Source organism: Protopterus annectens, chromosome 3.part0, assembly GCF_019279795.1.
Source record: "Protopterus annectens isolate FY-2018-M chromosome 3.part0, PAN1.0, whole genome shotgun sequence".
Lineage (NCBI taxonomy): Eukaryota > Metazoa > Chordata > Ceratodontiformes > Protopteridae > Protopterus > Protopterus annectens.
Window position 1 is genome coordinate 1,653,209,108 of NC_056731.1, and position 17,572 is coordinate 1,653,226,679.

The 17,572-nt window shown below is 42.0% G+C and overlaps 1 protein-coding gene across 3 annotated transcripts in view; it reads right to left on the bottom strand.

Annotated features, from left to right (window-relative positions):
• DPYS (dihydropyrimidinase) overlaps nucleotides 1-17,289 on the bottom strand; it is a 779,854-nt gene extending 762,565 nt beyond the window's left edge. For 2 of the 3 annotated variants that reach the window (XM_044065690.1, XR_006364013.1), the window contains exon 1: nucleotides 16,706-17,283. In XM_044065690.1, coding sequence (XP_043921625.1) covers nucleotides 16,706-16,957 — 252 coding nt within the window. In that variant the 5' untranslated portion in view covers nucleotides 16,958-17,283. Of the gene's footprint in view, nucleotides 1-16,705 lie in introns of all 3 variants that reach the window. The other variant, XR_006364014.1, reaches the window with a different exon arrangement.
• Nucleotides 17,290-17,572: the final 283 nt, after the last annotated feature.

Sequence of the window (17,572 nt, forward strand, 5' to 3'; positions counted from 1 at the left end):
TAATGCTGGGCAGACCTGACTGGTTAAGGAACAGTAAAGCAGGTGTGAGCGTGTTTACCCAACTTTGCTCAACTTTGCCTGGCTTTGCCCAATGTTGCTCAACGTTGCTCGACATTGCCCGACATTGCGCTGATTAGCGAGGTGTGCAGCTACACGCAATTGTATTTAAATATGTTCAATAATGGTAAAATGTGCTTAGCAGTGCTTTATATTGCTTAAAATAGGGCACTCGTGCCTCAGGTGGTGTTGCAGGGCTGCCTATGTCGGATGCACATAGTACACTCCCTATACATGTTTGAAAACAGGTAGTGTCAAGTTAGGCATCCCTTTTACTGTATGTGCAAGTCAGAGAGAGGTGTCATTTCCAAGGTTCCTACTGAGTCAGTGTATGTGCTATGCATTGCCTCTTTGCCAAGGCCAGGGCATACTGGGCATGCCTCCTTCTGCCTACTGGGGCAGGCTCAGGTTGTTCCTCCTCCAAGTCACGCTGTGCCTGTGCAGGTCTTGGCAATAGTGGGGGGGGGGGCTGTTTGGCCCTGCCCCATGCTGTTCCTGCTGCAGCTGTTTCCGCAGAATCATATTGGGCAGCATGGCACATACCATAACAATTTGGGTACATGTAGTTGGTGAGTACTGCAAGGCTCCACCAGATGTGTCCAGGCACTGGAAACGTGACTTGATCATCCCAAACACATGCTCAATTATGTTTCTTGTTTGTGCGTGTGCCTCATTATGGAGTTCTTGTTCAGGTGTGTGTGTGCATTTCTGATGGGTGTCATCAGCCATGGCTCCACTGTGTATCCAGCATTCCCCACTATGTGACCATCAGGGATGTCCCCATTGGCAAATCTCTGGTACAGCTGCATCAGATGCCAGATGTGAGAATCGTGATAGCTTCCAGGGCAGCCAGCACACACATTCATTATTATGCCCTGGGCATCGCATATGACCTGGCAGTTGATGGAGGGGAAGCCCTTGCGGTTGATGTGGACCCTACCCCGCTCATTGGGTGGTGCTTTGATGCATATGTGCGTGCAGTCTATTGCACCCACTACCTCAGGGTATTCTGCTATTTGGTGGAAAAGAGGCATATTGCTGGCCAATGCCTCATGGGAATTGGGGAAATATACAAGGTCACCAACATGTGCTGACATGGCATCCAGGAACTGGTGGAGTACCCTGAATGCTGATGCCTGTGAAATCCCCATCACATCACCAGTTGGTCTTTGGAAGGTACCTGTAGCTAGTATTCTTATGCCAACACATACCTTGGTATCCACTGGGATGGGTTCCCCTCTGTTGGTTCTGTGTGTGAGGCATGGCCGGCACAGCTCAACAATTTGTTGCAGGAGGTCTCTGTCCACCCTATAGCACTCCACTATCTCCAGCTCATGTAGCCCCTGGTAGGTTACCCTGGGTCTGTACCCTCTTCCCTGTCTCCTCACTGTGGGTTGCTCAGTAGCATTCACAACATCTCCACCCTCAGCACCTTGCACATGTTGATTTATAATAGCAAGAGCATCCCCTAACATTTTGTCTGACTTAAGCTTTTTAAACTTTCCCTGTTGCAGAGTTCTTGGGAAAAAAGCAGGGGGGAATGCTGTTTGCAGAGTTTAAAGTGCTGGGCTGGGCAAGTCTGCTGCATGTGTAATTGACTGATTCTGATATATTTCATCTGGCAGGTCTACTAGTTCTCCTTGGTTAACTTCCTACTACTTCTTTTCCTTCCTTTTGCCTTTCTGTTTCCGCCCGGGGCAGCGCCGTGCAAACACGCGCACACACGAGCGCACAAGCTGTGTGCATGTTTGTAATAAATTTCAGATCTTTTAACAGTGTGCACCTTTGGTTTCAGGTTTTCAAATAGGACAACTGTAGGCATGCCTCTTGCAATCCTGAGCAGCTCAGAGCAAACACAAGCCACTGTGCTCCAATTAGCTTACAACCTTTCTGACACACACCCTCAAGATGTCACCTATATTCTACTCTACTACTCACCTACTCCTACTCTTACACTCTTGGGACATGGCTCACATGCTGGGGAAAATTGGGATTCACTATCTTTATCCTCATTTGCATAGGATTGCCTACTAATGCATGGTTACATCTCTCACAATGAGCTTCCTCCCCTTAGCAACCACTACTCAGTGGCCATGTTGTCTTCAGCCTGCCATCCACCTGCATGGCAGAATAAGTTTTTTAGTGAAAATGCCTATTTTTGGCTATTTTTAAATTATTTTCTTGTTTTTTAAAGCGCTGCACATTTGCGTGGTGCTGCGCTATGCTTAAACATTGGAGATCTGGGGAACAAAATGTTAGATTTTTATATTTTTAAACATTTATAAATGCCAATGGCCTTATATTTGGCCATTGGCATGCTTCCTCATCTGTATGCATCCTTTATTTGGAGCTGTCATAGCTCCGTTTAGCTATTTGCAGAACAGTACTCTGTTACCAATGGAGTACATTTCTGCAGATAACACTAATCTTCCACGGACAGGTTAGTGTTTCCTGGATTACAAATTTACCTCATTTGCATAGCTTTCACCAGCAAATGAGGTAATTTGCATACCATGATGCTGTCTGTGCAAGAGTAGCTTTAGCTGGCTATTCCTGGATTGCATGGCAGACATATTGCCTGTTTGACGTCTTATACTACTCTACAACTCCGTGCAAGCTTTCGCAAATCCAGCCTGAAGTCTTTGCTTTAATGTCAGTATGCACAAAGCCATGGGAAAGGTTTAATAAGAGATACAATATTCTGTTTTTTTTTTTTCGTTATTCACAGACACAGTGTAGCATTAGACATTCCCATATAATGCCTGATTCAAAGATCAAACATAACCTGGTTCAAGGCTCCTGAGAGCACCCCAGCACTATCAGGTTATACCTCATATCATGCGTTCCGGCCCCAAAATCCGGACCAAACCACAAAAGGAGGGGGAGTATCCATATTCATAAAGGATACCCACACCTCCAGGTTAGTGGTAATGCACGAAGCATCGGAGACCATCCAGGTGCAATTAACCATAGGTAAAACTGCCCTACAGTTTGTAGCATGCTACAGACCACCCTCTCAAACTCAGGAAACCCACGCAGCCTTCCTGAAGACACTGGAGAGTATGAATGTCTCTCCAAACACCACCATATTGGGTGACTTCAACTACCCAAACATAGACTGGGAACATTACTCAAGCCCCAACACCCTAGCCCAAAGGTTCCTGGAGTTCATAAACTCGAATGCTATGGAACAACTAGTCACCATTCCCACAAGAGGAGAAAATATACTAGACCTGATCATCACAAACATGGGGATAAAATGCTCCACACCGGAAGTATATCCCTCATTGGTGAGATCAGACCATAAATTAATCTCACTGGAGATCCACATCCCGCCCCCAACCCCAGCAAAAAAGACTACAGTGAAGAACTTCTCAAAAGCAAACTTCACACTTCTTAAGACTGGAGTGGTATCCTTCAAGGCCCCCGAGCCAGTGGAAACCACAACCCACGCTGCTGAAACCCTTACAAATGCCTTCTACGAGCACCTCCAGGAATGTATGGATCAAGCAATCCCTAATAAAATCAAGACCCTTTCCACCAAAGGCAGGCGCCGTTCTGGTGGACCCCAGCCATAAACAAACTCTACAACAAGAGGAGAAAGCTACTACATAACAGAGCAAAATCCCTAAAAGGGAAGGCATCTCTGATCAATACTAGCAAAAAACTACGATCTCTCATAAAATCATCCAAGGCCAACTTTGAGAGAAAAATCGCTAATGACACAAAAGACAATCATAAGGCCTTCTTTAGCTATGTTAGAAACCTGGGTGGAAACTCCCAGATATGCTCAGAATTAGTCCAAAATGATACAAAAATCACTGAACCCACAGACATTGCCAACATACTGGCAGACAGGTTCAGTGCAAATTTCTCCTCCCCCCCAAAAGGAGAAATATCTATCCCACCAGAGTCTAGCCTCCCAATCATCTCAGATGCCCAGGTGAGAGCTGCTCTCTCAAAAGCAAAAAAACACAGCATCAATGGGACTGGACGGTGTCCCCGGCTGTGTGCTGCACGAACTCAATGAGGAACTAAACCCACACATAAGGCTGCTGTTTTATCTTAGCCTTACTACAGGATACGTACCCAAAGAATGGCGTACGGCAACTGTGGTCCCACTCCACAAAGGCGGTGCTTCTATGGACCCTGGAAATTACCGCCCCATAAGCTTGATGAGCCTTGTCTGCAAAGCTATGGAGAGGATCATAATGGAACTCATAAATAAAGACATTGGGGACCTACAGACACTGGATCCTACCCAATTTGGCTTTGTCAAGGGCAGATCCTGCCTCTTGAACTTGGTCGACTTTTACGAAACAGTCACTAAGGCCATTGATGAGGGTAAGGCAGTTCACACAGCCTACCTTGACCTAGCAAAAGCGTTCGACACAATACCCCACTCGGGCATCATAGAAAAGCTCACCAGCTTAGATGTAAACCCATATGTCACAAGATGGGTTGCAAACTGGCTCAAGGACAGAACACACAGGGTTAGAGTTGCTGGTGCCATGTCAGACTCTAAGCCGGTCACGAGCGGTGTCCCACAGGGCTCAGTCCTGGGCCTCCTCTTGTTCGGCATTTATTTTTCTGAAGTCCAGGCAAACATAGGGGGATTGTGGCTGACAAAATTTGCAGATGACTGCAAACTGGGCACCATAATTGACACTCCATCAGACACAGACATCCTCCAGAGAGGTTTCATAGAAATGGATAACTGGTGCCAGAGCCATGGCCTTAAGCTAAATGCCAAAAAATGTATAGTCATACCCTTTGGGAAAAACAAGGTAACCCCTAATTACCACATAGGTGGTAATCCATTAAACACGGAAGAAGTTATCAGGGACCTGGGGACCCAAGTTGACAGTAACCTCTCTTTTGACACTCACATTGCCAACGTGGTTAGGAAGACCTTCTACATTGCCCACCTGATCATGAAGGGATTCACATCCAGATCAGGAGAGGTCATTGTATCCCTGTACTCTTCACTTATCAGACCAATGATTGAGTACAACGCCCCATTCGGAATGTACCTTACCCGACACCTGCAGCAGTTAGAAAGACCCAAAAGTTCCTCACCAAAAGGATAAAGGGGCTCAAACATATGTCATACACTGCCCGACTGAAGAAACTCCAGCTCTATTCAGTTGCATACCGTCTGCTCAGAGGTGATCTGTGCCTGACATACAAGGCCATGTCCAACCCGGAATTAATGGACATGCTCCACCTCAAAAAATCCAAATCCACCAGAGCCACGAGAGCAAGAGACTTAAACCTCAACACGGATATAAATAGGACATGCTGGAGGGACAGATTCATCACCCAGAGACTCCCTACACTATGGAACAGAATCCCAGTCCATGTGAGGCAGAGCCCCTCACTGACTCTGTTCAAGAGAAATCTTGACGAGTGGATGGGAGATCGTAGGTTTACCCCGGGAATCATCTCTGTGTCACTGCTGGACAGAGGCACAGCAAACTAATGGGTATAGTATTCTCATCCTAAGGGGTGGTGAAAGCCACACACACTCTGGCTAGGCTTATAAATGCCCTAGGGCAGATAGCCTAGTATGAACCTATGAACCTATGAAGTTGAACTTTACAATAAGCACACAATGGAAAATGGATAGCCAGAGTCAATAATTATCATAAGCACACTAAGCCTATCGATAGATTTATTTATTTACTTATTTATACATTTGTTAACTAGGTAGGCACACTTGTCCATGAATTCTTTCATGTGCAACCCAGCTCCAGGTTGACAACAGTATAAGGTAACATTAAGAAGCAGATACTATATATTGATTATAGTACACAAAGGTATGGTCAAATGCAAGAAAAATTTATTTTTACAAGAGCTGGATAATACAATAAAAACTTAATTGATAGTGCCTATCATATGACACTAAAATGCTTAACTGAAGAGGAAAACCTAATATGAATAGGCAGCAGAGGAACAGAAAAGCCAGGTAAAAAAGTTATGAGGAAAAGCAGGGCAAAGTGAATGAAACAAAGTGGCAAAACACAGTAGAGGATAAAGTTAAGATGCCAAACTAATGAATTAATTACAAGACTGATGTAAAGTCGTTTAGCAGTGAATAGGGTAAGAGGAATTAGCCTTATTTTGGAGTATCTAAGCAGTGACACTCCTAGGTTTCTTTAAGGTTTTGTTTAGGAGATTTCCTAAAGAATTATAAGCTAGTGTACACTTCATTTTTTGTGGAAAAATGACAGGTGAGCACATATTGATTTATATGAAGCAATTATAGGACCTGGTAACAGATTGCAAAAAGTGAATGGCAAGATGATCAGACATTTCAAATCCAAGAAAAGCATGGGATATGAAATATACAAATTCATGAGTGCAATGCACAAAGAAGCTAAGCCCATGGATATGTAATATACCTGGCTTATGACACTGGCTAGAAATGGAAAACAGATAAATAAAAAACATAAATAATACATCCATGTAACAATGGGAGGATAATAATGACAGCAGTGGATGTCCCTGAAATTATGTAAGACAGTCTTATAGATTTTGTAAGATTCCTTGATATGTCAGAAACCCAGTGAAACCCAGTGAAGAAAGAGAAGTGACAAACAGGATCAATGACTAAGATAAAAAAAAAAAAAACAGAAATAAGTGATAAAGAAAAATATTGTTAAGTGAAAAATACAGATGCATACAAAGACTGTATAAATGATTCAGAAAACAGAACGAGTTATAACGCACAGAAAAGAAAGTGTGATGGTCAGTTTCCTCGTACAGGGCAATACCACGCTATAGGTAAGGGATGCATAAAGTGCAATGAAAAGAGCAATTTTAACAATATTTATTACAGCAGATTTATTTATGTATGTATTTATTTATTTATTTGTATTTAACTGCAGAGGAGCACTGAACCATATGGTCCTTTTTCAGACTCACCCTGGGAGCATTTTTAGTTAAGTGGTTTGTTTAATCATATGGTAAACAAATGAAGACTGAGGGAATCAAACTCTTGGTTTGTCTATTTCGCCTGAGGGTTACAGAGAATCTGCTGCATCTAAAGCCATCCACTTTTTAAAGAATGAAAATAAGTATCATTTTTCACTTCTGCTGATTACTTTTACCGTATTTCATAAAAATCTTGTATTATTTGTTACATTTCTCTCACTTTAGTAGTGTTTCAAAGCTGAACTGTTTCCACTGCTGCTGTAGTACGTAAATAACATTGTGTCTGCTGGTATTGCAGGACTGTAGTATCTAGATTGTGTGGTTTCCCCTGCAGCTGAGCTCTAAAAGTAATATTTTTACATTAAGAGGTTTTTCTGACTGCAGTCTTGTGGCAGAAGTATGCTGCAGCAAAACTATCTAAATTGGGGGCTGCTGGCTGAAAATTATTGTGTGTTTTCCTGATTGGTCTGTAGGCCTTGCCGCTGTAAAACTTATTCCTGATTCTATATAAGCCGAATGTTTGTGCTAGGCTGCTCTCTGTGCAACAGTGGTTAGCAGTGCCCTGTGCAGCACTTTCAAGTTAGAATTTCTCTTAGAATAACTATCTCTGCAACCTTCCGCAGTCCCCCTGCTGCTCTAGGAGGATCTGAGTTGTGCACAGAGTAGTATCGCCTTGTTGGATAGTTGCAGTTCACACTGAGTATAGCACCCATTCTTTGTCCGTGTGCTATCATCCCAGTCCAGTCAGGTCTACCTACTCTTCTCCCTGATTAAACTCATAGCAAAAAAACACCTGAAGCCATGGATAGACCCTTTTCTGCTATCTCTGTGGCCAGCCCAGTGGACATGGAAATCCTGAGGCAATGCAACAATTGCCACATGCAAACTGACAACCACATGATCCTGAAACAAACACACACAGTATGTGACAGTAGTTACACTATGAAAATTAAGACATGACTTTCACATACTGACAAATCAAATGACAAACAGGTTGTCAGCACATGCATATCATTTCCCTCTTGACACATAAATCCACATATGTGGAGGTGCTCACAAATAACTTTTCAAAACCTCAGAGGCCTCCTGCATGCTGTTCTCAGAAACCACATTCAAACAAAGCCAAGTCAACACCAGTCACTACACATAAAAATACGCATCACAATATCTCCACAAGCAAACCCGTAGGGTGAAACACCACACATTCAAACATCTTGATCATAGGAGACTCTAGCGTGAGACACATGGATGCTTCTTTCAGACAGAGAGTGATAGTCAGTTGCCTGTCAGGGGCTGGGATTTGCCAGGTCACAGAGGCATTCGGGCCACTCAGCCACAGGTGCCAATATGATTCAGTTGTAGTCCATGTGGGCGTGAATGACCTGAGACCTACTTCCCTGGATTATATGACGAGAGGCATGTTGAACCTCTCTGAATACATGTTGCAGGCTGGCATGAGTCTTGCATTAAGCAACATTATACCCTCACCAAGAAGGAAACTACAGAACAAACAGAAAATGATTGACTTCAATAGTTAGCTTAGCTACTGGTGTCATTCCAAGGGGATCAAGTATTTGTCTACCTGAGTTGACATGATCAAGAGACCAAGCTGCTTTGCCAGAGATGGCCTACATCTGTCACTGCTAGGCTTTCGAATACTGGCCAAAGGCATTAGCCACTCTCATAGTGCCTTTTTTAGGCAGTGCCAAACCAACAGACCTACCAACCTAACAAATTCTTCTAATGCCAAGCTGAAGGTACTACTGCTCAGTGCTAGGAGACTTAACAAGAAACTGCACTCCCTGGAAGCTCTGCTTGCCTTTGAGAATGCTGATGTCTGTTCAGTCACAGAGATGCGGTTTAAGGCTGAGGATAGCACTCCACCAGTGCAAGGCTACAATACCTATCACACATTCAGACCTCCCTCTGAAAAGGAGAAAAAAATGAAAGGAGGAGGTGTTCAATTTACATTAAAAACAATCACACCTCAAGTTTGATCAAACAGGTTGACTCAGTTGAGTTGCTCCATGTCCAACTGACCATAGGCAAAATCCCCCACCATATCTACAGGTCTCCAATCATGAACCATGAAAACCACGTGAAGTTACTAGACTCACTTACCATTCAGTACAACACACTACTCATGGGCAATTTTAAATGCCCCTCCATAAACTGGGAAACATACACAGTCGCTAACATGCGGGCTCAGAGATTTCTGCACTTTGTCAATGCAAACATTGTGGAACAGCTAGTCGGCATTCCTACCAAGAGCTCAAATATCCTTGATGTAGTACTCACAAAAATGGGGGAGCATTGCAGCTCCCTCCAGAGTTATTTGAAATAAATGTAATGGCAGAATCCCCATCAAATCCTAAAACCCTAAAGAATTTTTTTAAGGCAGGTAACTTTCTATTAAATGATAGCATAGATAATTGTAAAGCTCCCCCTAACCCCAAAAACATGGAGGTCTGTGCAGAAGTATACATGAATGCCCTGTACAACCACTTAAACAACTGCATAGAAATAGCAATATCTGACTGAACTAAACCCAGGTCTAGCCAGAAAAACAAGTCACCCTGGTGAACCCCTGTCATAAACAGACTATACAAAAGAAGGGAGAAGCTCCTGCCTAGAAGTAAGAGGAAGGGTGCACAACAGTGAAAACAAAGGTCCGCCATTAGTCTCAACAGGCAAATCAGGGAACAAGCCAAGTCATCAAAAGCTAAATATGAGACTAAAACAGCCTCCCAAGCAAAGGATAACCACAAAGCATTTTTTAGTTATGTCCGATATCTTAAGGGAAGCACTCAACAATGTGCTGGCTTGGCTGTAGATGGCATTACCTATACTCAGCCAGGAGAAATAGAAACCTGATGACTGATGAATTAATCTCAAATTTCACTCCTCATCACCTCCAGTCACGCCTTATGAAATACCTCTAGCATTCCTTTGCCTGTTATCACAAAAGAACAGATCATCACTGTGCTCTCTAAAGCTAGAAACACATCAATGGGCCTTGAATTCCAGGATGCCTATTAATTAGCTTGAAACATGACCTAGCAGGCCCACTCAGATCTCTATTAACTACAGTCTCCATCTTTGTCCCAGTAGAGTTGAGAACAGCAATAGTCATCGCTCTGCACAAGGGGGGACCATCAATGGACCCAGGAAACTACCGACCCATAATTCATAAGTCTGATTAGTCTCATATGCAAGGCTATGGAAATGATAATCATCAACTTGATTAACAATGACATAGGAAATCTATAGACTCTATACCTTACCCAGTTTAGCTTTGTCAAGGGCAGTTCCTGCCTGTTCAATCTGGTGGACTTCTTTGAGAAGGTCACCAGGGGCATAAATGAGGGTAAGTCAGTGCATACCACATACCTTGATCTGGCCAGGGCATTTGACCTCACTTGGGTATTATAGATTAACTCACAAAATTGAGCATAAACCTCTGCATCACCAGATGGCTAGCCAAATGACTCATGGAGAGGACGCATGTTATTAGCATGGGGGAATCCAACTCCAAATCTCCAAATCCAATCTGACTCCAAATCCAGCTCCAGACAAGTGGCAAGTGGAGTACCTCAGGGTTCAGTCCTGGGACCGGTCTTGTTTGGCATCTACTTTTCTGAAGTACAGGCCAGCACTAAGGGACTCTGGCTAACAAAGTTCACAGATGACTGCAAACTGGGAGCCATTATTGAATTCCCAAATGATGTGGATATTCTACAAAAGGGCCTTACAGAAACAGATGCTTGGTTCCAGAGCCATGGGCTCAAGCTTAATGCCAAGAAATGTATAGTTATCCTCTTTGGGAAAAAAACATGTACCCATGAATTACCACATAGGTGGCAGTACACTAAACACCGAAAGTGTGATGAGAGACTAAGGGACAAAGGTGGACAGTGGTCTCACCTTCAATAACCACATCGCCACAACAGTCAGGAAATCCTTCTATGTGGCACATCTTATCACTAAGGGCTTTTCATCCAGAAAAAAGGAGGTATTGCTCCACTGTACTCATCCCTCATTAGACCCATTATAGAGTACAACGCCCCATTTGGTATGTAACTCACAAGACATCTGCAACAGCTGGAAAGGCCTCAGAAATACCACACTAAACGAATCACAGGCCTAAAGCAGATGCTCTATGCTGATCATCTAAAAATACTCCAGCTATACTCTGTGGCATATCATCTACTCAGAGGCAATCTCTGCTTAACATACAAGGCCATGTCAAACCCTGAGCTGTTGGACATGCTCCACTTAAAGAAGTCCCAATCCCTCAGAGCCACATGCTCCAGGGATCTAAATCTTGTCATCACAATGAACAAAACATGCTGGAGGGATAGATTCCTGACCCAGAGACTCCCCATACTCTGGAATAGACTGCCCATACATGTCAAGCAGAGCACCTCCTTGTCCCTCTTCAAAAGGAACCTTGACAATTGGATGGGAGATAGGAAATTCACCCTGGTGATCACATCAGTCACCCTGCTAGACAGGGATCCAGGGAAGTAAATATTGTGGGAAGAAATATCCAGGGAATTGTTATGGCTAAGTTTGTATAGGCCCTAGGGCCGATAGCCTATTACCAACCTATGAACATAGGCAACTCTACTTATCTGGAGCCCAATCAGTTTGGTTTTGTGAAGGGCAGGTCCTGTCTCCTGAACCTACTAAGCTTTTGTGAAAAGGTTACAGGGACCAAAGCCAGTGGTTTTTGGTACTATCCCTCATGCTGGTATTATTGAAAAAGTAGACAAGTTCAGTGCAGACCCCTACATTGTCCACTGGACTGCAAATTGGTTACCCATGAAATCCCAAGTTGTGAAAGTTGCTGGACATCTATCTGAATGCAAATTTGAAACTAGTGGGATATCACAGGGATCACTTCTGGATGATCTCCTATTTGGCATTTACTGTGCAGACATCCAAGCCAATATTCCAGAAGTGTAGTTGACCAAGCTGATGACTGAAATTTGGGCACTGTTATCCACTCATCCATGGATACAAAACAGCTGCCACAAGGGCTAGAATATGCACATGTGTGCACTGTTATCCACTCATCCATGGATACAAAACATCTGCCACAAGGGCTAGAATATGCACATGAGTGCTATATCAAAAACAGTCTCAAACTAAATGAAAAAATGCAATGTAATAGTGTTTGGCAGAAAAGTTTTTCCCACCTCATATGTTATAAATGGTACTCTTCTTCAGACAGATATTGTTAAAAAAGACTTGAGTACATGGATAACTTTCTCTCATTTGATCATCATGTTTTCATCAGTCAGGAAATTCTTATATCTGGCCCAGTTAATTTCCAAGGGGAATATGTTCAAGTTCCAAAGATATCTTACTGCTGTACTCTTCCCTTATTAGCCCCACCACTGAATACAGTTCCTTCTCTATTAGGTATAAATCAAAACTGTATCACTCACCAGGAAAGGCCGCATAGATTTGTAACCAAGAAAATTAAAGGTCTTAAACCTTTCAACTACCCAAAATGTTTAGCATATCTCTCTTCATACTCAATAACCTACAAGTTGCTGCAAGGTGACCTGTGTCTTGCTTTCTGAGCCATGGAAGACGCAGGCCTCTACAAACATCCACTCTAAAGACTTAAATCTACACCAACAATTAAACAGGACTCACTAAAGGAATAGATTCTTAACTCAGTGTATTCCTTGACTGTTGAATAGGTTCCACCATGGGTCAATCAAAGTACTAATTTAGCTACCTTTAATGCTAGCCTTGATGACCAGATGGGTAGACACAAAGTTTCACCTGAGTTATCGTGTGCATCCCTGCTTGATTTGGGAGGTAAGCACTATTAAGGTCTTGAAAAGGATGGCAAGAATTGTTAAGTTTGTTTGCTTAAATGTGTATATGTCTAGGCATCTTATGACCCCCGTGATCGCTTGCCTCATATGCTTCTATGTTTCCATTGCTACTGCACCAGGAGTGAATTTTATGTTGACTGTTTTGAAGAGCTCCGGCATCTCTTTCTGAAGTAATTATGTTACCTGGTTTATGCTCTTCTGCATAACTGGTTATCCACAACTCATTTTCTACTTTTATATCTGATGACAATAGCCCAGAGCTTCTAAATACCTGGGGCACACACCAACAAATATTCTCGCACATTATTATGTTTCAATTGTTTGTGCAAGAAATAGGTAGAGCATATAAATAAAAAAAATACCTATGACCACAGGTGTGACAGTCCACTAAAACATCTCAATCGCTTTGCATTCAACAGGAGAGTTTCAGATTATATTTGGGGAAATCAGGAGTGATTCACTGTGTCAAAGATTAAAGTGAGGCACCAGTGTTAGTCAATGGCCTACTTCATAGGGGCTAAAAAAAGAGAGAGAGAGAGAGAGACAGAGAGAGAGAGACAGAGAGAGAGAGAGAGAGAGAGAGAAGTTCCCCAGAACAGAACCCTGCAAGACACCGCTGGTAAGCCTCCTCAAGATAGATGGGCAGCCCCCCTTAGCCTGACTTGTTATATCCCATTATGTAATCAGAAGTTTACCCATTGAATTATACATAGATTGATATTTAATACTTTTAGCTGGTCATGATAAGTGACATGCTGTCAGCCCTCCATCAAGTGTTGCTATTACCTCTTCATAGAATGTCACAAGATTCATGATGCAAGATCTCCCTTTAACAAACATATATACACACACACACACACACACACACGCACGCATGCACGCATACACACACACACACACACACACACACACACATACACACACACACACACACACACACACACACACACACACACACACACACACACACACACACACACACACTCACAAACACACACACACATTGGCATCTCTATAGCCTATCACCATAGATCGGGGGCATGTCAACATGTTAAAATTTTGTTTTACATAACTGATAAAGAGTTTACACCACTTGTCATTGATTCTGTACAGCAATCACCTGGTCTATTGTTTGGTCCCATGGTACGAGTTTTTTCATTTTATCATATATCATCCCTCTTCACAAAGGAGGGACCTCCACGGAAACATCCAACTACCGACCCATAGCAATATTGTCTCCAATAGCTAAAATCATGGAATGGTGTGTTCACAAACAACTCCTACACTACCTCACCCTTAACAGTCTTTTGTCCTACACCCAACATGGTTTTTGCCCCCATCATAGTACAACCACTGCCCTCCTCTCCTTTGTAGACTCAGTCAATAACAACCGTAACAATAAATTAATATCCTCTGCTCTCTTTCTTGACCTATCGAAGGCCTTCGACATGGTTAATCACCCTCATCTGCTTCATACCCTGGAAACCCTACATCTCGACAATCCAGCCATAAGCTGGTTTAATGCCTACCTCTCTGGCAGGCAACAAGCTGTCCAATGGCAAAACAGGCTATCCGACCTACTTCCTAACACCATTGGCATTCCTCAGGGCTCTATACTCGGTCCCCTTCTTTTCTCCGTCTTCATAAATGATCTTCACTCAGTCATCCCCAAAACTACCTGCATCCAATATGCAGATGACTCCACCTTGATCTGTTCTGACCTCTCCCTCCTGAAACTTCAAGCAATAACCCAAAACTGTTTTACTATAGTCGAAAAATGGTTCTCTGAACTGAAACTCATACTTAATCCAACTAAAACCAAATTATTACTATTTTTCCCCTCTGCATCTACTCCCCTAGGAAAAGAACCTCCAAATGCTGACAACACGTTCCATGTGGTATCCACAAATGGTACCATCATAGAGCCTGTCTCTCATACCAAACTACTAGGTGTGACTATTGACCACAAGCTTAAATTTGATATACACATTAACCAAACCATTAAGTCTGTAAACAAGAAACTTGGCTCTATGTATAGAATAAAGAATTTTTTAACCCCTTATACCAAACTAACCATTGCTCACACTCATCTCCTCTCCACTCTCCTTTACGCCTCCCCAGTACTTTCGTTCCTCAATAAGCGTGAGCTCAACAAACTATCTGTAGCCTATAATCACATAGCCAGATTTATAACAGGAACACCGTATCATACTCACCATTGCCTTAACCTAATGACACTTGGTTGGTTAGAACTGCCCAATCTTCTCAAACTCAACCAACTCACTGAAGCTTTTAAAATAATCAACCAACCGGATAGAACCCCCTCACTGAGCAAAATACTGACCCCCTACTCCAACCTAAAATCCCTCCGGTCGTCAAATAGTGTCCAGGTACTAACCATTAAATCTAATAACTCAGGACGTGATGCTCTTTATGCCAACTCCATCGGAAAGCTCTGGAATTCCCTACCAAATAACCTAAGACTCATGACCTCGATTAATCAATTCAAAAATCACCTCAAAGAATTCTTCAAGTCTCACTGGTTATGCCCATGTCCTAAACCAGACTAATCTCAAACATCTCATTCCACCGTAGTCTCTTCCCCATCCCAGAGATTATTAACTTAACCTCTCGGCTTCACAATGTAACCATGTTTAAGATTATCTATACAATTCTGTGATTGTTATTTAACCAGTATGTAAGCTCACTGTTTTTTTTCTTTTTTGTCTCTATGTTATGCTACTTACTACCACATGTAAATGTATTGTGTTTTTCTCTTTATGTTTGGAGCTTTTCTCCCCGGGCCTCTACTGAAAAAGGACATGTATCCAGCTAGACTAGCCCAGTCAACAAATGTAAAATAAATAAAATAAAATAAATAAATTTGTAGCAGCATTTATTATACTTGTGATGACATAAAGAATACATTCAACTTGTCTCTATACCACTTTGGAATATTTCTTTGCTTATTGTGAAATCTGCACAAAATAGCACAACTGATAATGTCCTTCAGTTTGGGGATAGTTTCATCGTTTATAGACAATATTTTACATTCATAATGTTTTATTTGGTTTTCTTGAATAGATACAGGATGCCTTATTATTGCTTTCAGCCTTTGAGAACAAGCTGCATTAGTAGTAACATCTGGATAGTTTAATAAATTACCTTTCTGAAGAGGAATATAATTGCTGCATACATTCTCAGTTGCTTTTCCTCAGCCTGTGCATGTTACAATTTATATCTTGTGTACTTAGAACAGTGAATCCCGTACATTTAATATTGCTTTAATGGAGACACACAGAGGACAAAAAATATTTCCATATCACTATATTATACAAGTCTGAATCTCTACTTAAATAATATATTAGTAATGTTTTAAGACTGCATGTAAAATGCAATACTGAATTCATGTCTACAAGTGTTTTTTAATCAGACAATAATGTTCTAGTTTATATCTGAACACAATGTATGTACTATTACTTTTATACTTTGTGTATTCAGTAGTAAACAAACTTCCAGCAGAAAAGAAAAACAGGATTTATGTATTTGTATATCTGCGTACCTAACCATCCAGCTACAGAAGTCTAGTTATCCACAGGATTAGATAGTTCTGTAAAAAAAAACTGGTTGCAGGGGTAACATAAATTTGTTACACAAGAGACAGAAAAGAGTAGTAGAAGCATAAATATATGTCTATACAGTACATTATACTCTGCAAGTTGCTAAAGAAACATTAAACCTGGCAGCAACTAACAAACGGTAAACAGGACCTTGCACTAAGAATGCAACAAAAGCTATTCAATGACACAAAGCACATACAACAAGAGGGAAAAAAATGAAATGTTAAAGAGCTTTACCTTTGTTCCAGTGTAGAAGTCATCTACTGTTCGAGCTCCCATGAATTCCAGTTCCATATGTGTGTGGGTGTCTATTCCACCAGGAATCACTAGCTTGTCCTTGGCATTAATAACATGAGCCCCATCTGGCACCACTAGATTCAGACCAACATCTTGAATGATGCCATCTTCAATAAACACATCAGCAAGCTGGGAACAGTCTTCATTTACCACCTTCCCACCTTTAATCAAAAGCCTGTTGGTACAATTCATTGCTCTGAACTTGAGTAACTACTCTTTAAACTAAATGCTGTGAGGTCTGGGGTCTTCTGCGTTTATATTTAGAAATCCTGAGCAGTGCACTCGTGATCGGCTTTTATTAACTTACTACACTTCACTTGCTGATAATTTAAACTACTTTTTCCCTCCCCTTTCTCCTTCTGTATATAATGGTTCTCTCCAGGAAGCAGCTGCCAGTGCAAAGCTGTGGCATTAAGAGATCCTGACACTGAGGACAGAGTAAGAGAGGGTGCCTTCTGAGTAGACAACAGACAAAGTGTGGCTGGGTACTGTAATTGCAGTACAGCTGTCCCAGCAGTGCTATTTTGTGACAGCACTGAAACTCCTTATACTGGCAAAACTCTATATTTGACTATGTCCGTCTGTCCTGCATTCCTTTACCTCTATTTTTATAACAAAAGTCCAGCTGTTTTTCATGACTTATCATAAGTTCATTAAATGGAATGTGTATGCTGAGTGTTGTCAAAATGCAGTTGTATTTAAGTGTATAATGCCTTACTGCTTAGGTGATTCTTTGTTAGTGGATTGCTTTCAGTTTACAGGACTCCTATCACACAAAGTCTGGTTGTAAAACAGCAAATAATGTTT